The sequence below is a fragment of the Pongo abelii genome, chromosome 23, assembly GCF_028885655.2.
Source record: "Pongo abelii isolate AG06213 chromosome 23, NHGRI_mPonAbe1-v2.0_pri, whole genome shotgun sequence".
NCBI classification, from domain to species: Eukaryota; Metazoa; Chordata; class Mammalia; order Primates; family Hominidae; genus Pongo; species Pongo abelii.
The window spans coordinates 29,908,809-29,933,184 of NC_085929.1; the positions used below are offsets into that span (position 1 = coordinate 29,908,809).

General features: G+C 38.6%; 1 protein-coding gene across 12 annotated transcripts in view; it reads right to left on the reverse strand.

The window, feature by feature from the left end:
* Positions 1-24,376, reverse strand: part of SPECC1L (sperm antigen with calponin homology and coiled-coil domains 1 like) — a 147,037-nt gene that overhangs the window by 84,582 nt on the left and 38,079 nt on the right. For 8 of the 12 annotated variants that reach the window (XR_010139438.1, XR_010139437.1, XM_054543143.2 and 5 more), the window contains 5 exons: positions 18,371-18,524; positions 11,221-12,851; positions 9,718-9,925; positions 5,270-5,343; positions 3,764-3,939 (listed from right to left, as the gene is read on the reverse strand). Coding sequence is in view for 10 of the 12 variants with exons in the window: in XM_054543143.2 (XP_054399118.1) it covers positions 3,764-3,939; positions 5,270-5,343; positions 9,718-9,925; positions 11,221-12,851; positions 18,371-18,524 (2,243 nt within the window). In the remaining 2 variants the exon portion in view is untranslated. Of the gene's footprint in view, positions 1-3,763; positions 3,940-5,269; positions 5,344-9,717; positions 9,926-11,220; positions 12,852-18,370; positions 18,525-24,376 lie in introns of those variants that run through there. The other 4 variants (XM_063722787.1, XM_054543142.2, XM_063722784.1 and 1 more) reach the window with 2 other exon arrangements.

Sequence of the window (24,376 nt, forward strand, 5' to 3'; positions counted from 1 at the left end):
CCGTCTCTACTAAAGATACAAAAAATTAGCCGGGCGCGGTGGCGGGCGCCTGTAGTCCCAGCTACTCGGGAGGCTGAGGCAGGAGAATGGTGTGAACCCATGAGGCAGAGCTTGCAGTGAGTCGAGATAGTGCCACTGCAGTCCGGCCTGGGTGAAAGAGTGAGACTCCATCTCAAAAAAAAAAAAAAAAAAACTATCAGTTTAAAAAAATTGTATCAGTTGAGCTTAGTAAATTACCTGGTCTAATGTTCTCATTTGCTTGGTAAATACCAGGAAATGATGCTGAAATTTTTATATCAGGTTATCCTAAGTAAGTTAAGCAACCATCAAATTCCATTTTCATCTGAGTAAGTGTAAGGTAAGGACATCAGTAATCAATTAGCAGTAAAATAGGAGGTAGACTGGCTCAGAGCTCAGACTCTCCAGGTCCTGTGCTGCCGAGAAGGCCCTTCTCAGGAGTCTGGAGGTTCACCAGTACCTGATACTGTATAATATTAATTTATACTGGTATAATATTAATTTATACTGGCTCTAGCTAATACATCATGCTTAGCCCACACTCTTTAAAAAAATAAAAATAAAAACAAGGCAAGTGGTGTAGACTTCAAATAGAATTCTACAAAGAAAAAAAAAAGCCCAGACCCATATTAGTAACATGAGTCCCCTAGAAGCTCAGTGTGATGCGTCCTGAGTCATCTGAAAAAATCAATTCCATTTCATTTCTGGCACATTCTAAATTCACTATGCTGACTAACACAGAATTCTTTCATCTGGAATGAGATTACAATTGCAGAGTTTGTACATGTCATATAACTATCAAGTACATGAATAAAAATTAAGCCAGTCCTTAGGAAAAATCCGTCTTTGGTGGCCATTTGGCCTTCTGACAGTATTTTGCCTCAAGATGTACCACAGGCTCTTAAGGTCATTTAGCTGTCATGATTACAACTTTCTTTTCTTTTTTTTGAGATGGAGTTTCGCTCTTGTTGCCCAGGCTGGAGTGCAGTGGCGCATCTCAGCTCACCACAACCTCCGCCTCCCAGGTTCAAGTGATTCTCCTGCCTCAGTCTTCCGAGTAGCTGGGATTACAGGCATGTGCCACCACGCCCGGCTAATTTTGTATTTTTAGTAGAGACTGGGTTTCTCCACGTTGGTCAGGCTGGTCTCAAACTCCTGACCTCAAGTGATAACGCCCACCTAGGCCTCCCAAAGTGCTGGGACTACACACATGAGCCACTGTGCCCGGCTGATTAGAACTTTTAATAAAGAATCTATAACAGTGATTATCAAACTTTTTGATCTTGGAGCCCCTTTCTACTCCTAAAAATGAGTAAGGACCCCAAAAAGCTTTTGTTTATAACAGCTGTCTTCCATTACATTAAAACTAAGAATACAAAACAATATTTAATCATCTAAAAATAAAAATAAATACAGGGCTAATATATTTTTATGAAAAATAACTATGTTTTCCAAAACCAAAAAAAAATTAGTAAGGAGAGTAACAGGGCTTTGCATTTTTAAATCATCTCTTTAATGTCTGGCTTAAGAGTAAACAGCTAAACTCTCATTTCTTCTGTATTCAACCTATTTTGATATGAAAAAAAGCAAGTCTTACATAGATAAGGCAGGTGGAAAAGGGAAGATTTTAATAGCCCTTTTAGATAACTGTAGCTGTTCTTCTTTGATAACTGCACTAAAATGCAACAAGTAGTAACTTAAAAGTTAGCTCCAATGTGGAATCTGAAACCATATAAGTGAACTTTTCCTATTCTGCCCATTAAAATCCACTGGTCAATCTTGTTTAACATCACAGGCTGGCTGTAAGGAAAATATTGGTTCACTGAATTACACAGATTTTCTAAATTCTGTCATTATACATTTTTTTAAGTCACAATGATCTCATCAGAAGACACTTTATGGGAAGCTGCCAAACTCACCAATGGTAAATTACAAGTTTTCCAAAATCCTAACATTCACTTCAAAGCCCACATTTTATCACTGGCAACGAATACTGTCAGTTGTTTTCCTTTAAGTGATAGGCTGTCTTAATTGTTTTCACAAAATATCCACCAAATAACACCAAAGTCTGAATGATGCACAGTTTGTCTGTCATTCTCAAGTAAAAAAATGGCATTCCATGAAAAAAGAAAGTAGTTCAAACTAACCACAGCACTTTCCTCAACGTGACCTCACTCTTCAGTATAGTCTTGAGTTTAGCAGATAAAGCATTAAGTGCTTTTTCTGTACTTCCCATTTTGTCACACAGAATGCTAAAGAGTGTACTCAAGGACCAGGATTTAGTAAAATTAATAATTTACTGTTTTACCAAGGACATCTTTAAGTGAAACCTACATTAAAAAAAAAATGCAAGTATGTGGTGGTGAAGAGTATAATGACTATGAGTGCAATTTATTGCCAAGACCTTGGTTCATCAACAGTTTACACTTGCTTTTCACTAACAGTTTAGAAGTCAACACAGGGAAAAGGGCAAACAATGTGATGGTATTATGAAGACAGTTTGACCTCACAGAGTCCTTAAAGGGCCTTAGGGACACCCAGCAATCTGCAGGCCTCACTCTGAGAACCACTGCCCTACAAGACGCTACCTCTTTCAGAAAGCATTTTAAAAACATGTGTCTTAAAGTCTTATGAATTTTTGAGATCCAAAGGAATGAAACTTTAACAGTAGAATTTCATTCACTCAGGATAACTACAGAATGAAGCATTTCTGATATGTTATTTGTTTAATAATATAAAGAAAAAAAGTAACATAATACATGTTTTATACTAGTAGAGAAACAATAATCTGTCTCATTCCATGTTCTGCTTAAGGAATCCAATGAAAAATGCTTAGCAATACTTTTCTCTGACCCATTTACTAGAGCAAGGCAATAATAAGACCATTTTTTAAAGATATACTGTTAGTTTTCTAAATTTCTTCCTATGCCCACTTAATAATTACTCAAACTAAGGAATAATCAAATTCTTAGTAATAACCTCAAACACAAAAATACTATCCCCTACTCTTAGATGGAGTCTCACTGTGGAGCTCACATGTCACAACTGTCATTTCATCTAATAATTTTCATCAGTTTCCAATGATGTCTATGTTACATGGGGAAAAAAAACCTATTGCAAAGATTCATATGATTATAAGATAAAACAAGTGAAAATTCCTCAAGTAAGTGATAGAGAAACTCACTTTGCATTCTTTACTTGGGTCTCCAAAAATACCAGCTAAAGTATACTGATCATTGGCCTGAGCACTTGGCAGGCATTATCTTATTTAATCCTTATGACAACACTGTAAGGCAGGTAGTATTGTGTCATTTTCAAGATGAGAAAACTGAGGCTCAGGGAAGTCAAGACTCCTGACCAAGATTACAGCTAGTAAGAGGCAGAGCTGGACATGAGCCAAGAATATCTGTCTCCAGAGTCCACATCCTTAATCATGAGGCTACAATCTAAAGAAAATTAATAGGGCTGGACTGTGGGGCTGGGGGAAAGGAGAATCATGTGAGAGACCATCCTGGCTCCCTCCAGAGTTGTGGATCACTGATACTGACAACTCTGAAAGATCCACATAGACGGTACTAGTTTACATGTGCCATAAAATGAGGCCCAGAAAAGCTGAGTAACTTCCATCAGATCCAAACTCAGTAAGTATCAAACTCCACATTTTTTCCATAGCACCACATCAAAAATTGGGATTTAAGTGTTCTCTACTGAAACATAAGTACACAACAGGTTTCTCAGAACTTACTTGCGTGACTTTATTTCCTCCAATTCTTTTGTGAGTTTCTCATTTTTTTCTTGAGCCTCATGTAACCGGCGCTTTAGATCACCAATCTCCTCTTGGGCTTCAGATTTAATGTCATTTGCAATGACTACTGCAGTCTGGAGATCAGCCTGAAACTGCCGCCATTCCGCAGATTCTTCCTATATTAAAAAACTAACTTTTTATTTCCAAAAGAGAGCAATCAAGATTTATTTAAAAGCAATAAAATTTGTTTATGACTGGATTGCTATAACGCACTAATGCTTCCAAATGATGATTAATTTTTTTAATCCCAGAGAACTGCTATTATCTAACAGGCAATGCAACTATTATTAGTGAACTTGTTCTTAATAAGGAAAAGATTTTCCAGCTGATCTGCCTACTGAGGCATCAAGTACTCAGAGTGCTCAACAGATATTAATGATAATAATGTCAAGCTTCCCTTCTTCATGCAAGTTTCAAAGTAAGTCTTATGAAAATAAACATCATCCAGAATTTATGGATCTTTACCTCTGAAAAGCACAAGAAGGTATATAATGGTATGTGAACCATACAGTGAAAAACTATAAATACCCTGACATCAAAATCTAACAGGAAAAAAAAAAAATCAAAAGAAAAGGAAGAGGAAGAGGAAGCCAGAAGAAAAACACTAAACTCAATATAGGCAGGCAAAATTATACAAAGAGGCAGTAAGGAACTACGTGGTCTGTTGCTTCCCACAGTCATGGAGGATGCGGGTGTGGCTGGGTGGGGAAGTCTCCCTGGGACTCACCTCCATCAGAGCCATAGCTGGGGCATGCCTGAGCCCCACGCCCCCCATACCCGTAAAGCAATTTTCTTACACCATGAAAGCAGCCTGAGCAACTGTGGTATGACCCAAACGACTGAGTAGCTTTCTCCCTACTCCCTGCAGCATGGCTGCATTGCTGTTGGCAAGACAGATCATGGCCACAAAATGAAGAAAACTTGTATGAAAACAGACTAGTTTGGGGCACCTTATAACCAAAAGCTAATAATCTTTCTTACACTTTTTCCCCAAATCTATCTTTCTAAAATTACTATCCATAAATTTCTACAGGTCGAGTATCACTTATCCAAAACCATTTCAGATTTAAGATTCTTTGGATTTTGGAATATTTGCACTATACTTAACAGCTAAGCATCCCAAATCTGAAAATCTGAAATCCAAAATGCTCCAATAAGCATTTCCTTTGAGTATCATGCCATCACTCCAAGAGTTGCAAATTTTGGAATATTTTAGATTTCAGAATGTCTGGTTAGGGATACTCAACCTATAGTACATTCTTCTACCCAAAATCTAGCACCAATCCCAATTTGAAATGATAGCATTTGCTTTCTGCCCAAAGCCCAATGGGGCCAGTATTATCACTGTATCCAAAACTTAAGATGAAAGATAACATGGTCAATGACTACACCTCAGATTTCAGAAAACTGTTTTCTAACAAGACAATACATGAAGATTTATCCTACCCGAAGTCTTCTGTGGAGTGTCTTTATTTCTCTTTCCATGTCATGCTTTTGGTCCTGGAGTTTTTTAACTGTATCTGAAAAGATCACCAAAGTTTAAATATCTATTCTCACAACAAGCTTCAGAGTAATAATACAAAGAAAAGGGGTACTTAAATATGACATTCGAAAAAACTTATCCTGTCCAAAGACTATAAAAAATTTTAATACAAAACTTTAACAGAAAAAATGTTAAATCCAAGTAATAACCAATATTACTTTCCTTGGAAAATATCAAGTTAAAAATCACAATTTCTAAATCACTTCCTTCCACAGTATCTTAATTTTGAAACAAAAAGTAAAACCGTTAGAAATTCACTTTGTTGGTACATAACCAATCAAAACAATATTGACTGTGACTACAATATGAACTTTTAATCATAAGTATTATTAATCTGCAGTATTTATATAAGCATATCTTTCCTTATGCACTGGAATAAATTCCAGAAAACAAGTAAATTAGTAAAATCAAAATTAGTAAAAAATATAATACCCAGGGTAGCTGCTGTTTCAATTAATCCTATAAAAATCTTCTTAAAAAATAAAGAATATATTTATAAAGTAAATCAATAATTCCTCGAATTATTTATCCCATAATGTGAATTTTCTTAGAAAAATTTCATTCACTCTAAAAACATTCAATGAGCACCAATAAGATGCAAAGTACCATTCTAGATAGAGTGAGGATACAAGGATGAAAGTGTAGCACAGGCTAGTCTCCCTGGAACCAGAAACATAAAGGGAAGTCACCTTCTCTTTGGAGGTTCTACTCTAAAATCCATGCATAAGAGATAATGCCTTAGGAGAGTGCTATGCTGATAGCTGCCACTAAGTAAACTGCTCACGGCTGGTTACTTTGACAGCTCAGGAACCAATCCCTTTTTGGTTAAGGGCAAGAAAGGGTACTTACACAACTGGTGGCAAATCCTTTACCCTGATTTACTTACAGCCCCACCCCAGTAGATCCCTGGCTGTTGTGTGTGTGTGTTCCAAGTGTGTCTTACACAGCCTTGTACCATGTTGTCGCCAATATTACCACATCTCAACACATCTGTCTCAACCATTAGACTAAAAACACTTCAAAGGCAGAAGAAGCCATGTGATGACCTCACAGACTCAGTAGTTGGAACATGGTATCTTTAAAATGGAATAAATTTATAAATGTGCCCGCTAATGGTAGCAGTAATAAAAAGTAATGTTGAAATCATTACCTAGGGTTTGTTTTTTGTTTTTTTTAATAATTATCCTATTGACAGAACTTAACGATTTATCATTAGGGACAACATAACTATAGACATTAGTGTTTCTGGGTAAATAACATTCTCTCCCATTCCTTATACTTAGTAGCAGGAATTCAGGCATAGTGAACACCTGCTTGCAATGACACATGTAATCAAAAAATTATTCCTCTAGCTAATACTTTATTGGTTTTAATCAGGACCCTAAAGTATGAGTATGCTGATGTTTTTTCTTAGATGGCTCATCATCTTCTTTATCCCTGTCCCACTAGAACCTTCTCTTCTAAAATTTTTTTGCCATTATGCTTTACATTTGATGTTGGTATATGTGTGTTCTGATTTTTTTTTTTTGAGACAGAGTCTCAATCTGTTGCCCAGGCTGGAGTGCAGTGGCGTGATTTCAGCTCACTGCAACCTCTGCCCCCTGGGTTCAAGTGATTCTCCTGCCTCAGCCTCCTGTGGAGATGGGATTACAGGTGCCTGCCACCATGTCCAGCTAATTTTTGTATTTTTAGTACAGACGGGGTTTCACCATCTTGGCCAGGCTGGTCTTGAACTGCTGACCTCATGATTCACCCGCCTCGGCCTCCCAAAGTGCTAGGATTACAAGCATGAGCCACTGCACCCGGCCAGTGTTCTGGTATTTCTAAATGGCATAAATTCACTTTAACAACATAGAGCCTACAATATTTACAACAATTATATGTGGAATAATAATTACTACAAATAAATAATAATGCTGTATTTTCTAAAGCTGGATCAGAAATAAATGGGATAAAACGTTGGTGGCAGGGGCAATTCTGGTAGCCAGTAGTTAACTTGCTCTCATTCATTGCCCCAAAACTGTGTAACAAAGTCAGGTCCTGTGAAATAAAAAGGTTCAAAATTTACTCTTTAATTCGATAAATGTGTCATATGTACCAACGTTGTACCAGGCTTTTTTCTAAGTGCTTAAGATGTAAAGGAAAGGAAAAAGATATAATCTTCATCCTCTTAGAGACAGAAAGGCTAGTCTTGTGTTGAGACAACAAAGGTAGATGACTTCATAAGCAAAAGATTAAACTTTAAAGCCTGTCTCACATATAAGCTACTTCAGACTCAACCTGCAAACTAAGAGTCAAACAGGCCATCTAATCTGGTTTGGGTAAAGCAGACACCAAGCTGAGTAGATGAGTCTAGTGCCCTGATCCTTATCTCTGGAGGCAAGGATGGCTCTGGAATCAGCAAGGGAACTTGGTTCCTTGCGACCTCACACATAGACAAATTCAGGGTTTTGGACATAGACGAGGAGTAAGGACAGAAGCTGAAAAATTTCTAATGTTGAAAACACTGGGAGTTACACCTTTCATTTACATTGTATCAATTTATATGCAAGAAATATTTCATAATCAAAACAGGCGGTCAGGCGTGGTGGCACAGGCCTGTAATATCTGCCGATCACCTGAGGTCAGGAGTTTGAGACCAGCCTGGCCAACGTGGTGAAACCCTGTCTCTACTAAAAATAAAAAATTAGCCAGGTGTGGTGGTGGGCGCCTGTAATTCCAGCTATGCAGGAGGCTGAAGCAGGAGAATCGCTTGAACCCGGAGGGCAGAGGTTGCAGTGAGCCAAGATGGTACCATTGCACTCTGGCCTGGGCACCAAGAATGAAACTCCATCCCAAAAAAGCAAACAAACAGCAAAAAACAGGCAAGCAAACAAAAAATGTTAGGAGTGTAAGTTCTCTTGAAATTTGCTAAAAATTGTTTTCTTTTTCTTGTCACAAAGGACATGACACATCTACTTATTGTTAAACATAATACATACAAGACAAATGACAGCAAATCTCAGGACAGCTCACTTTTAACATTTGGCATTTTGATTATCAGGTGACATTTTAAGCTACCTGGTCATCTTAGACTGATCATAAATTCTCAAGTTGCATTCATTCCTTTGCTCTTTTTCTCTTTATTGACCTTTTTTCATTCATGGCCACAGAATTCACATAATCACTGTTCTTTAAAAGGTGTTTTTCTGCTCCCTGGCACTACATTTTTATTATTGTCACCTCTTAAAAATAAATAAATAATCCTTTTAAATAAAAGGGAAAGTGGCAGCCAGTGGAAATATTCAGACAGAATAAAGTGCACTAAAAGTGTCTGTAGGGATTTGATTTAAACTTTACAATCTTTACAATCATGACTACGTTTTTACTCTGAAATGGAATGTATTTTTTTTTTCCTGGAAACAAAGGAATTTGTGCTTAAGTTCTTGTTGTGAAGACTAGTTTGCAAAACTGCCATCTAGCACTATTTGTGGTCACACAAGAAAGCAGCATTACTCTTCGACTCTCAAACCTCTAACAGCAGTTTCCTTCCTCTTCAGTGTTCCTACTGTGAGGGACACTGCCATCTACTGTCTTCAACTCAAAAGCAACATTCAAGTCTACCAAGGAAAAGAACTACTACTATGATCTTCCTATTTTTAAATTACAAATTATAACTCAATTTTTACAATGTTATTTTTATTCTAGAGATCAGGCAAACTGCTGTTCTCAATGTTATTAGACCAACTTTCTTCTGAACAACTCTGGGCACTGCCCTCCTCATTTAACAATGGGTTCATAACTTTTAAGTCCCATTATTGATTATGAACCCCATGATTCTCTGACAAAAAATAATCCATTCTCGCTCTGGTTATATCCGCATCAATCATGCTGATATTGCCAGGCAGTTACCATGGACACAGGATCAATCTGTGACTTTTTCTTTTCTGTTCTGAGATAAAGTGTCACTCTCACCCAGCCTTGACTGCACTGGCACAATCTCAGCTCACTGCAGCCTCCACCTCTTGGGTTCAAGTGATCCTCCCACCTCAGCCTCCCAAGTAGCTGGGATTACAGGCACCTGCCACCACACCCGGCTAATGTTTGTATTTTTAGTAGATATGGGGTTTTACCATGTTGGCCAGGCTGGTCTCAAACTCCTGAACTCAAGTGATCTGCCTGCCTTGGCCTCCCAAGGTGCTGGGATTACAGGCATGAGCCACTGCGCCCAGCCTGGTTCGGTTTTGAATTCCCAAAGTGCTGGAATTACAGGCATAAGCCACCGTGCCCAGCCCTATTTTATTACTAAATGCAAATTATCCCCACATGTTTAAAAGAGTAGGACAAAAAAGAATGAAAAGTTATCACTTACTCTCTAGATCAGAAATAATGAGGTTGTCATGAAGTTTCACAGCACGATGTTGTTCTACTTCATCTTCAAGTTCAAAGATGGTTTCTTTCATGTCACTCCTTTCTGTTTCTTTTTCATCCAGGTCTGATCTTAATTTTTCTAACGTCATATTCAAATCTTCAATTTGTTTCTTAGCTTCTTCTTGGAAGGCTCGGTATTCATCCTCTACCTATGTAAAATTGATGATGCAGATTTAGAAAAGTTAAGAGTTGTTCTAAGGTAAGTTCCAGAATTGAGGTACACACAGTTTCCAAGGGGAGCTAAGTATGAGGCACTATGGATAAACTAAAACAACCTGTGTAATAACTGTTAAAAAGTATGAAAAAGCACTCCATGGTAAGATTTTATATAATACACTTAAACATAAACTGTTGCTGTAACACTGACTGAAATTATATTGATGTATCATTGAACTTAACCAGATTATTTACAAGGAAACTTTGGAAATTTTCATTTCTCCAAAGTTTGGACTGAAAGCATGTACGTTTGATTAATGATTAACATGTTGTCCTAACAAAAATGATGTCGTATTTGTGACGGTTCCAGTATCAAACTGAAATAGGGAAAACAATTCTCAAATAGTGTTTTTACGAAAGTATTAGTTCACAGTAGCCTCTCAACATATATGTGCCAAGAAATAATACAAATCTCCTAAACTGTAACTTTAAAAGTGATCACTAAAAAAACCCTAAAATCTAAATTACTCAAATTTTGGCCAAAGATATATTAAAATTTATTTTAAAATCATTGCACTAAAATAACAAATAAATAAAATGTAAGCTAGAATAACGAGTATAACTAGAATAACTCATGGAAATAAACAATTCATCAGCAACCACATGGGGTATAGATCCCTGGCCAGAATGCCAGGGGCCCTGGGTAGCAGTTCCAACTGAGTCCTCACTATTATGCTGGAGGCATGTAAAACAAGGGGCTGGACTGATAATCGCTAAGGTCCCTTCCAGCAACAAATCACAAGCCTCTGAGAAACAGGTGCCTCTATATGCCAAAAATATTTTTTAACTCTCAACAGATCTCTATTTGAAAAACTATTACTATAGCAAGATAAGAGGAAACATGCACTGCTGATGCTACAGACTGGAATACTGACTCTCCACCTATATTACACCAAAACAGATTCGAGATGAGGTGGGGGGAGGTAAAATTTCATGACCCACTCCATAGGCATACTCAGAACTAGGGACAAATTCTGGTTTTAGCTGTAATACCAGCCACATCGTCTCACAGGCAGGAAAACAGAACAAGTGAGAGAAAGTGACATTATCTTAAGAACACTTTTCACTCTATTCCAATAAAAGGAAACCATTCTCAAGTTTTAAAAATATGTTTTAAAAAAAAGCTAATAACACACCAAACCAAACCAGTGACCCATGTTCTCAGTAAACACTGTGCACGGCAGCTGCCTAATGCTGTCCAGAACATTTTAATCTATTTAAACAATACCTTAGCAATGGCATCCTGTAATCGATTGGCATCATTTCGGGTATGAGCCAGATCTTCCTGCAAGCTACTAGCCAAAGTCTCTGCTTTTTCTTTGTCCAGCCTGACACTCTCCAGGAGGTCCTGAATATCAGATTTGTCTCCAGAGTTATGGATAGAATACAGCTCTGCCACTTTCTGCTTTTCATTCTCCAGCTGGGCCTTCAGGCGATTCATCTCTATCTGGTCACTGGCCACTGTGGCTTTGTACTCCTCTAACGTGGCTGCCAAGGCTGCTTTCCCTTTCTGCTCAGACTCAATAATTCGCTCCATATGGTGACTGCGTTCTTTGAGTGCCCCTATCATTTCTTGAGCTTCCTTATTGTCTTGTTCTGCCATTTTCAAAGTATTGCTTAAATGCTGCTGGACACCAAGAAGCTGCTCCCGTTCAAAACGGGCATTCTCAGCGAGGTCCATGTAACGTTGTTCTAATTCCATATAGCGCCCACTTTTTACATCTTCATCTATGACATAAGAAATGTGATGCTCATCTAGAAGAGAGCGGAAGTATTCAATCTGTCGACTAAAGTGTTCCAACTTATCACTCTGCTGACATAAAGACTCCATCAGAATAACCTTCTCTTCTCCAAGCCTTTCATTTTCACTATTCAGTTCCTGGGTAATCTGCTGTAAATCAGCTAGCTCTTGCAGGGTTGCCTGGAGTTCCTCACTTGTACTGTGTTGGTTCTCTTCCATCTGGTGTATCCGTTCAGTCAGGCAAGCCACGGACACTTCACTGGCGTTCCCGCTGCTCCCCTTCCGGGAGCGCTCTATGCTGGGGATGCCTTCCGACTCTGAGGAGGATGGTGCATCCAGCGCATCATCGCTCGATGTGAGGGGCTGGTAGACCTCACTGCACTCACTGTCTAAATTGTCCATGGAGTTACTGTGCTGATGGTCCATTAGCGTATTTTCATCCTGACTCAAGAGATCCTCCACTGAGCCAGGGGCAGAGCCTTCCACTGAAGAAGTCAGAGTTCCTCCTCCATCACTCTGGTTACCAGGGGTGATTTCTGGGCTCAGGGACTGATAGCCAAACAGTTTTTCAGAATTGTCTAACCTCTGCTCTAGGGAAAAGCCCAATGCATTCAACCTGTCCTTTAACATTCTGTTTTCATTTTTCAGCTGGTTGAGTTCTTCACGGATGGCAGTATTCTGTTCCTGCAACTGCAATAAAGTGGACTCCACATCAGTTGGCTGGTGAGCCATAATAGTTTCCTTCTCAGATTTTTCATCACCCTCAGAATGATCCTCATTAATGCCCAGCTGGGCACGCATGTCTCGCAGTTCATTTCTCAAATGTAAAATTTCTACATCTTTGGTTTTTGCCAGTGTGAGAAGATCCTTCACTTTGGCCTCCAAAGCAGCTCTGTCAGTGATCTGATTGTCTGACTTAGACTTGCTCATACGAACGTCACATTCTGTAGCAGTTCGACTGCGGGAACGTTTGGCCAATGCCACGTCATTAGCTCCCTGACCTGCAGAAGGTAGTTTTTTGCTCTGGTTTAATCGGGTACGTTCACGTAATCTTTCTCTAGTAGAACTGGATTCTTTATTACCTGTAGAAGTGCTCCGCTTGGTTGAAGAAGCTGTGCCTATGTGTTTAATACAAAAAATGTAAGGCAAAAATGTCAGCAATAAAAGGCTACATAGAATACACAGTTCCTGCCCCAGGTGTAATGAGATGAAATCCAGGATCTACACAATGATTTAGATCTGCAATAATCTTGCCTTAGAGTCTGTTACTTTAAAGTTCAATTTCTTCAAAACCAGAAGATCATTCATCTTTTAATTATCAAGGAGAAATAAGTTATACACTTTGTTTTACACGTTTTTAAGAGAGTAAATTTTATGGAATGTGAATTACATCTCTATAAAGCTGTTATTGAAATGATATACATTAATTTGAATCCAGAAGCAGGGTTTTAACCAGTTCGCCAGAGGCATAATATTCTAGGGCAAGACAGGCGAAGATAACTCCAGGATTAGCCAGTCGGTGGTAAACTAACTGCACACAGATAGTGAAGGGAGATCATAGGTGGGCAAGAAGGGAAAAGCAGTCTCTGAGCAAACCAAAAATCTAAGCTACCTACTAGAAACACAAAAATTTTACTCTGACCAAAGTAAATGCAAAAAAGTTTTAACACCATAAAATGCCACATAAATAGTAACAATTATAACAATAGCTAACACATACCTAGCACTTGGTTATACAAATACATTAACACTTCACATACATTAACTTATATAAGCCTCATTAAACACTTGAGATAGGTGCTATTATCACCTTGTTTTACAGATGAAGAAACTCAGACACAGATGTTAAGTAATTTGCCAACATGTCACAGGTAATAAATAGATGAGCCAAAATTGAAACCCAGGCAGTCTGGTTCCAGATTTTGCACCTTAACCAGTATGTTATACTGTCTCTCCAAATGTAAAAAACAACGAAGCACTAATGTTAAATAATGATGATGTGTCAATCAAATCTACGTGAATCACATGATTACTTAACTACTAAAATTTTAAACCTGTGAAAACTGACACAATCATTTGTTTAATACAAAAACAACAGGAAGTTTTTTTTGTTTGTTTTGTTTGTTTGTTTTTTGAGATGGAGTCTCTCTAGACCGTCACCCAGGCTATAGTGCAGTAGAGCGATTTCAGCTCACTGCAACCTCTGACTCCCAGGTTCAAGCGATTCTCCTTCCTCGGCCTCCCAAGTAGCTGGGATTACAGGCACGTGCCACCATGCCTGGCTAATTTTTTTGTATTTTTAGAGGAGACAGGGTTTCACCACGTTGGCCAGGCTGGTCTCAAACTCCTGACCTCAAATGATTTGCCCGCGTCAGTCTCCCAACATGCTGGGATTACAGGCGTGAGCCACCACACCTGGCCAGGAATATGTTTAAATACCTGTAAATACTTAAGAAATACTGAATTTTTATGTTAAAAAATAAGATCCACATCTAATCAAGTATTTTTAAAGACCCTGCTGGTTCATTAGGTGGTGGGATCTAGGCTGTAGAGGTAAACAGGGAGCAAATGATCTCCACAGATAGAGGGAGATAGCCACTAACAGAACAGGTGTACAGGAGGATGCGGAATTCAGGCTGGCAAAAAGACAGACAAGGAAAGGAAGCAGAAGTGAACATGGCACACAGAAAGGAAAAGTACAGTCACACAGTTAACGGAAGTTGCTGGGGAATGTTCATACAGAGTCCCAAAAGATAGGCACAATTCAGTGAGTCACACTAAGTCAATAAATGATCCTGAGTAGGAAAGAAATGTAAGGAAAAGTACATTTTATGAAAATTAATCTAGAGGATACTAATATGGTTTGGCTGCATCCCCACCCAAATCTCATCTTGAACTGTAGTTCCCATAATCCCTATGTGTTTCGGGAGGGACCTGTTGGGAGGTAATTTAATCATGGAAGCAGTTACCCTCACGCTGTTCTCGTGATAGTGAGTTCTCATGATATCCGATGGTAAGGGGCTTCTCCTTTGCTTGGCTCTCATTCTTCTCCTTCCTGCCACTATGTGGAGGAGGACATGTCTGCTACCCCTTCCACCATAATTCTAAGTTTCCAGAGGCCTCCCCATCTCTGTGGACCTGTGAGTAAATTAAACCTCTTTTCTTTATAAATTACTCAGTCTGGGGCAGTTCTTTACAGCAGCATGAGAATGGACTAATACAGATACTCAGTGGAATACATAAGGAAGAAAGCAGAGCAGCAGAGGAGGAATGTGGGCAGGTAGACCAATGAGGTAAAAGAGGTCCTACATTCAGGGGTGGCAGTAAGAACACAGAAGAGGCAAGAAATCTGTGACAGATATGAAAGGCAAAAGTAATCAGACTGGGAGAAACAACTGTATACGGAGGCCAAAAATGGAAAAAGATGGCATAACTCTTTTTTTTTTTTTGAGGCTCTGTCATCCAGGCTAGAGTGCAGTTGTGCCATCACAGATCACGGCAACTCTACCTCCCAGGCTCAGGTGATCCTCCCACCTCAGCCTTCCCAGTAGCTAGGACTACAAGCACACGCCACCATACCCAGCTAATTTTTGTATTTTTTGTAGAGACGGGGTTTCACCACGTTGGGCATGTTGCCCAAGCTGGTCTTGAACTCCTAGGCTCAAGTGATCCACCCACCTTGGCCTCCCAAAGTGCTGGGATTACAGGCATGCACCATCGCACCTGGCTGGGGTAACTTTTTTCCCCAACATTAATTCCTTTCCCTAGTTCTGTAAGTGGTACCGCATCCTTATCTAAATCAAAAATCCTTATAAAAAAGAAAATCTGTTCATGTTTGAAGGATAAAAGAAGAAAAATTCCTCTCTGGGTTACTGTAATGAGTAGACAGAATAATCTGAGGTAAAGGCAAGTGAATTGATACACGGAAATCAAACAGTCTTAGGAAAGTCACTGGAGGAGGTAAAGGTAGAGCAGATGAACTGAAGAATAAGGATGTTGTTATAGGCTGAACTGTGCTCCCACAAAACACACAAAATTAATATGTTGAAGCCCTAACCCCAAAACCTCAAATGTGACTGCACCTGGAGACAGGATAATGAAGTTAAAGAGGTAATTAAGGTAAGATGAAGTCATTAGGGTGGGCCCTAATCCAACATGACTGGTGTCCTTGTAAGAGGAGGAGATGAGGACACACACACAGAGGGACGAACCAGTGAAGACACAGAGAAAGCAGCCATCTGCAAGACAAAAAAGATATCTCAGGAGAAAGTAAATCTGCTAACACCCCCATCTCAGACTTCTGGCCTCCAGATTTGAGAAAATAAATTTCTGTGGTTTAAGCCATCCAGTCTGTGGTATTTTGTTATGACATCCCCAGCAAAATAAAATAAAAGTACAAAGCCATACTGGGGCAGCTAATCCAGAGAGGTGATAACTGAATCCTGGGGTCAGGTAGCATCAGTCAGCAAGAAACTAAGTATATAAACACATGGAATCTCTCCCAGTACAATTCTAAAGGCAGGAAACAGGAAGACATGCAAATGGCAAGAGTATTTAATTTCCTTCCTACCACATAAGCTACAATGTTAAATGTGGTGATGACCCCAGGCTTGGGAGTAAAGACCTTGCCTCACCACCAGCCTTGTGGCCTTGTCAAAACAGATCCCCAATAAATATTTACTGAGCAAATGAATGCATGGCCTTGGCCAAGACACTTAAGCTTTCTCATCTCTAAAATGAGGATACTAGTTCTCACAGGGCTACAGTGAGGATAAAATGAAATCATGCCTGTAAATCACAAAGCAAGGACTTCAATATTCCTTCTTGTTAATCACACCTATTATCATTAACAGGGGGGCCCAATCTGAAATGGAAGGAAGAATCTGCATAAAGCCAAAGCAAAAATGAAGACAGTAGGTAATCCTGGGCTAGAAGAGTCTAATACACACAAGAGGGGCTAAGAGCCTAAATTACGATGACAGAAAAGGATCTGATGTAATTTTTACAATTTGCCTTCATAAGCTTTATTACAAACACTTGATCTTATGTTTACTAGAAGTTTTAAAGTTCTTTTTCTATAAATGTAAGAAGTAAAATATGAGAGCATTACTCCTTGGACTGTAGGATAAATTAATTTATCAACTCCATCAATCTAAAAACAAATACCTGTTACTGAATGAAGAAAGATGGCAGAATTAGAATGAATGGATCTAGGCACTGATCATCAGAGGCTTCTAACATCATTTGAAGAGGGACAATCAGAAACTATGTGTTTCCTGATGGGTGGACACACCACCACCTATGAAGGAGTCTTGTATTTTGGTTGTTTTGTTTTCAAAATAGGGGGACAGGGGACCTGAATCTGTCCCATAAGGCTCCAATGCCATTTACAATAAATACAGACAATAAAGGGTGATGGGCAAAAACATCATGGGGATATTGCGATATAAAAATCCACATACTCAGAACTCTACAGCTCATATGACCAGCTTCCACAAAAATTAAACTGCAAGAATCAGGATAAACCCATAGATTTTTAAAAAGATGATTTAAGAGACACATCAGCCAATTATATACGGACCTACATGAGTCCTGATCCAAATATAAAAATAGACAGTAAATAAAACAAAAATATTTATAAGACTCTTGGAAATTTAAATACTCATTGAATAAGTTATGATTTAAGGAATGATTATCGGTTATTTCAAGGACTGATAATGGTATTATGATTATATTTTTAAAACAATCCTTCTCTGGCCGGGCGCGGTGGCTCATGCCTGTAATACCAGCACTTTGGGAGGCTGAGGCGGGCGAATCACGAGATCAGGAGATCGAGACCATCCTGGCTAACACGGTGAAACTCTGTCTCTACTAAAAATACAAAAAACAAAATTAGGTGGGCTTGGTGATGGGCGCCTGTAGTCCTAGCTACTCGGGAGGCTGAGGCAGGAGAATGGCATCAACCCAGGAGGCGAAGCTTGCAGTTAGCCGAGATCGTGCCATTGCACTCCAGTCTGGGTGACAGAGCAAGACTCCATCTCAAAAAAAAAAAAAATCCTTCTCCTAGGCCTGGTGTGGTGGCTCATGCCTGTAATCCCAACACTTTGGGAGGCCGAGGCATGCAGATCACGAGGTCAGGAGTTCGAGACCAGTCTGACCAACATGGTGAAACCCCATCTTTACTAAAAATACAAAAATTAGCCAGGCATGGTGGCGCATGCCTGTAATCCCAGCTACTCAGGAGGCTGAGGCAGGAGAATTGCTTGAACCTGGGAGGTGAAGGTTGTGGTGAGCCAAGATCGGGCCATTGCACTTCAGCCTGCATGACTAAGACTCCGTCTCAAAAAAAAAAAAAAAAAAAAAATCTTTCTCTTTCCAAGATAATAAAGTATTTATGGATGAAATGATATGATGTCCAGAATCTGCTTCAAAATAACAAGAGGGAACAGTGGGTATCAGGAGTTACAACTGGCTGTGAGTTGATAATGGTGATGAGCGTATTGGGCTGAAATATCAATCCATCTACTTTTGTATGTCTAAAATTTCCTATAATTAGATGGAACACTGTAAACACCAATGCATCCTGCCTATTCAAACAAAAAAGCAGTTGAAGTCTCAGACTGAATGTCACCAATACCTGTGCTAATCTTGGATTTGTTCTCCACGGTGGTCATGGCAGGGGCAGATGCTGAAGGTGCTGCAGATGGGCAGGTGCTTTTCTTTCCTTTAACACCATTAGTCACCGTTACCCCTCCGGCCATTCCAGCTAAAAGGTCATCACTGCTCTTGGTCTAGAAGCAACAGAAAATAAAAACAAATTTACTAGATCAAGCAAGATTAGATATTTTGGGACTCAACAAAGCTCATGACTTTTATACTAAGTTCAAGAGCCCTATTACCAAAACTATCTGACAGGTAGTAAGCAGCACACCATACTGTGCTACAGAAACAGAACTTCTTTATAGGTTTATAAACAATCACTTACTTCTTTTTAAAATAATAAAATCGTACATGTAATCAAAGACTTTATGGAAGCCTGCTATGTGTCCACATATGCCAGATTCAGATGATGGGGATAGCACATGATACCTTGGGAAAGTCCTATAATGCCACAGGAAGTGTCATCTTGCAATTTCTAGAAAGAAATATCATTGAGAGTCAAATAATCTTCACTGCTCTAAAGTGATTCCATGATGAGGCCAGTATCTAAAAGAATTTATTCTGAAATTTATCTTTTTTACCTTATAATTCTGTAGTAATCAAATTTTAGTCACAATTGAAAGGAGGTATTTTCTAAAACATGCATAATATATTAATAAAAAACTGGAGACTTTACAGTTTGAGAAAGGGTTCTGCTATCTAAATGATTGTTATTACGTGAGAAAGACCATCTGCAATATTTATATTTTATAAAGACAATTTTAAAAACATGAGCCTTAAAAAAACACTATGGATAATAAATCGGCTGTAAATTTATTATTCTAAAAAGTAGTGAAGAAACGTTTTTACTTCTCCTAGAAATGAAGGGAACACAGAGCAGTTAAAGATATGTGGGGGGAAAAAAGAGAAAAACTACTTTTTAACAAAAGAACCCAAAAGTTTTCTCTCTTTGGCATGAGTTAGCCGACTGATTTACACTATCTTCTATCTGGAACCATGCCCTCTCTCAGATAATCATACTGAATTCATTTCTACTAGTTAAGATAGTTCATAAGTAACTAATCTCTAAAGTCTCTTCCAGTTCTAAATGTCAGTGACTCCATATGGAGCATATTTCTGTTATTCAATTATCAAAGTTCTAATACAGTACCATTAGGTTAAAAAGAGGCAGAAAAGGCTGGGCACAGTGGCTCATGCCTGTAATCTTAGCATTTTGGGAGGCCGAGGTGGATTACTTGAGCCCAGGAGTTCAACACCAGCCTGGGCAACATACGGAGATTTCTGTTTCCACAAAAAATTTAAAAACTAATTACCTGGGCAACGTGGCACATGCCTGTAGTCCCAGTTATTGGGAAGGTTGAAGTGAGAGGATCGCTTGAGCCCAGGAGGTCAAAGCTGCACTGAGCTGTGATCACGCCACTGTACTCCAGCCTAGGCAACAGAGTGAGACCCTGTCCCCACCCGCCCCCCAAAAAAAGAGGCAGAAAAAGGAATAAATATTTTCAATGAATTAAACAGAATTCAACTCTGGTAATTAAGGGCTGTTACATTATGAAATCTAGAATACATAAAAAGAGAGGGAAACACTGCATTAATTTCAAGGACTGTTCATATTCTTTTTTTTTGTTTTTTTTGAGACAAAGTCTCACTCTGTCACTGAGGCTGGAGTGCAATGGCATGATCTCGGCTCACTGCAATCTCCACCTCCCGGGTACAAGTGATTCTCCCACCTCAGCCTCCTGAGTAGCTAGGACTACAGGCATGCGCCACCATGCTCAGCTAATTTTTATATTCTTAGTAGAGATGGGGTATTGCCACATTGGCCAAGCTGGTCTCGAACTCCTGGCCTTCAAGTGATCTGCCCACCTCGGCCTCCCAAACTGCTGGGATTACAAGTGTGAGCTACCATGCCTGGCCTGTTCATACTTTTAAGACTTGTTTCTGTTCACAAAAACTGGCCATCAACTATGATGCCGAAGTCACACAATGAAAGTCATACCACTTTCCTGCCAATTTGTCCCTCCTCTATTAGCCAGTAAATAGCCAGTAAATAAACTCAACACATTCTTATATTCTCAGTCGTCTTTTGTATCCTGCTAATAAAAGTAAAATTATCTTTGAACTAATCTTTCTTCCTCCATAAGTTAAATTCTTCCATTTGATAATAATTACATTGAAAACCACCCTACATTGTCATGTCAAAGTGGACTACTCATCACACTTCTCTGGTTACAATTTGCCTTTGGCTAATGACAAAGTTAAATATACATAAGGGCACCAAATCATAAACTTTGCACTTATAATAATTAAGACAGTACAGTGCTGGAACAAGAATAAACTAGTGAAACAGAGTCCATAAGGAAACTGCATATTTATAGACACTTGATTTATAACCAAGGCAGCAAGGGGGAAAACAAGAGTTTTCCAGAAAATGGTGCTAGGTCAAGTGCAAACACCAAGGGGGCAAAAATAAATGCTGAGACCTATTTCACACCATATCAAACATAAAGTCCAAGGTTTTCTAACTATGATTTTAAATCTAAAATTGTAAAACAAAGACTTGATAGATGTGACTACATAAAAATTAAAATCTTAAAAATAAAAAATCCTTTTAATTAAAAAAACGTTAAAATGTTTTGTACGACCAAAAAACCATCATAAATAGAATTTTAAAACATAAAAAACTGGGAAAGTGTATTTGCAATATCTCACAAACAAATGGTTAAGGTCCCTAACACAGAATGCTTTAAAATTGAGGGGGAAAAGACCAAAAAAAGACAGAAAAATGAACAAAATGAATGAATCACACAATCAGTTTACACACACACACACACACACACAGAGAGAGAGGGAGAGAGAGAGAGAAAATGATGATCAACCTAACTCATAATGAGAGAAATGCAAATTAAGCAGCACTTGTCACTTGACAGATTGGTACACATGCTCTTTTGGGAGGAATATGGGAAACAGGCACTCTTCTTAGTTGCTGATGGGATGCACCTTGACATAAGCCTTATGAAAGGAATCATGCAATATCTAACAAAGTTACACATGTATTTACCTTCTCCCCAGCAACTTCACTTCTAGGAATTTAACCTGAAGATACACCTCCAATAATACAAAAATACATATGCACATGGCTAATTATTCACTGCAGCATTGTTTTTTATTGCAAAATACTGGTACGCCTTAAATGCCTATATATATGCAGGAAAGCATATGAAGTACACTTTAGTGAATACAATGAGGTATTAAACAGCCACAAAAAATAAGAAAGACTGCTACCAATTGGTATGGAGAGAGATTTCTAGAGTACATTAAGTGAAAAGATTAACAGAGTGCAAAAGAATATATTTTGCCACCTTGTGTAAAAAAGGAAGTAAAAAATGTGTATTTGCTCATTTATGCAAAAAGAAACATGAGAAGAATAAACAAAAACTAAATTGCCTGTTAACCTCTGGGATGGGTGGGAACTGAGTAAGAGGGAACAGGGGAGGGGAGGGGCACTTTTCTGAACATATCTTCTCATATAGTTCTGACTCGTGGAGCCATGTTAGTGTTTCATATGCTGAAAATAAACAAATAAATAAAGATAGGAGAAACCTAAAATGGAATAGGATAGGAACAAACAGACTAACCGTATTTCAAATGAACAACACAACCCAAGTATTTTTTCAACACGGTAGTATTTTGACCATAAATCCTCAAACTCTCAAGCCAAAGACAAAAGTATGCAAATATTGAACTTCAGGCCAGTCACAGTGGCTCACGCCTGTAATCCCAGCACTTTGGGAGGACGAGGTGGGTAGATCACGAGGTCAGGAGTTCAAGACCAGCCTGGCCAACATGGTGAAACCCCATCTCTACTAAAAATACAAAAATTAGCTGGGTGTGGCAGCATGTGCCCATAATCCCAGTTACTCAGGAGCCTGAGGCAGGAGAATCGCTTGAACCCGGGAGGCGGAGGTTGCAGTGAGCTGAGATCTCACCGCTGTACTCCAGCCTGGCGACAGAGCTAGACTCTCAAAAAAAAAAAAAAAAAAAAAAAAATTGAACTTCAGTTGATAAATTGTTTTTCACAGTTGTACAGATAATTCTAAAACTATTTTCTGTACATTCTAGGGTGGAGAAAATAAGTAAATATAGGCTGTAGAAGCCAGGTGTTTCAGTGTTGGATAAATGGATTACAATTATAGGATGTGGAAAGGCTGTTATGAATCTTTTAAGTCAATGGAATTGGAAATATCAGTGTGAACTCACACATTTTAATAGATACAGCTACAAAAAATTGACACAGATATGTGTGCATGTGTGTGTCCCAAAAGCAATGAACACATCTAACCTCCAGGTCTTAGTTTTTAAGTACTATCCTCCACTAAAAAGAACAAGGCCTCCTTGAAGAAATGGCTGATTCTAGGGCTGGGACTGAAAAGGTACAAAACTTATTGTGCCAGAAATGAAGGAAGTGCTCAAAGAGTAATAGGAACATGTCAAAAGGACACAGGAACCAGCTTGATGGGGCTCCCAGTGGACAAATCAGAGATAATCTAGGCATAAAACTAAATGATCCTAATAATTTAGACCCCACTAAGAATCTATGAATTTACAGTAATATAAATGAATATATAAACCAAGGGAAAGTGAAAACTCTTCCTTGTAGAGAATGCCAACTAACACATGTAGAAGGAATGACAGAATTAGAAAATTACCATGTGGCAAAAATCACAATACTAACTGATTTGGGAAAGAACTATCCAAAAAAATGCTAAAACCAGGGTGAAAAGTCTAGTGAAAAAAAGGATAGATATATGTACAAAGTTTCAAACTATCTCTGACAAGCTACTTATTAATTACAAGAGGGAACACAGTAACCTGACAGTGGAGAAACCTAGCCAAAGGAAATTAACATCCCCCACAATGGAAAACATGGAAGCCATCTGTTTCCATACACTTCTGTGGTATTCCTGCCTAAAATGCATAACCCAAATCTAATCACAAGGAAATATTACCAAACCCAAATCTGGAGGGCAGTCTATCAAATAACTGCCTTTCGCTCTTTAGAAATGTCAAGGTGATAAAAGACAGAGTGAGAAACTATTCCAAATTTAAAGAGGATGAGGAGCATAACAACTAAATGCAATACATAATCCTGGATTGGATCCTGGGCCAGAAAACAGATTTTTTTTTCCTCTTTTGCTGTATCTGAAATAGCACAACTGGCGAAATTTAATGAAAGGTTATACATTAGATACTAGCATCCTATCAATGTTATTACTATGGTTATAAAAAAGAATGTCCTTGTTTTTCTGGAAATACACACTGAAATATTCAGCAGTAAAGGAGCATTATGTCTATAGTTCATGCTGAAACAGCCCCCCCACCCCCAAAAAAACTATGTGTGTATACATGGTACATACAGGAAAGTGATAATCATGACAGGTTAACATATGAGGAATATTGATAGAGTATACTGGAATTCTTTGTACTAGTCCTTCAGTTTTTCTGTAAGTCTAAAATTATTTCAAAATAAAAAGATTTTACATGATTATTTCCAGACAGATTGAGGATCTAAATATGAAATTTAGAAAAACACTTTTAGAAAAAAAAAATAGGGGCCAGGCATGGTGGCTCACACCTATAATCCCAAGGCTTTGGGAGGGTGAGGCAGAAGGATCTCCTGCAATCAGGAGATTGAGACAAGCCTGGGCAACATAGTGAGACCTTGTTTCTACAAAAAGAAAAAGAAAAAACCATAGGCAACTATTTCATTTGACCTAGGGATGGGTTAAGATTTCTTAAACAAAACACATACACATATACATGTACATACATACACACATACACACTCACATACACACACAGACACACATACCCCATAAAGAAAAGATTAATAAATTGGGCTACATTAAAATAAATAACTGCTGTTCATGAAGATACCTTTAAAGGTATCATACCTTTATGAAGTGGAGGGGAGGGGAGGGGA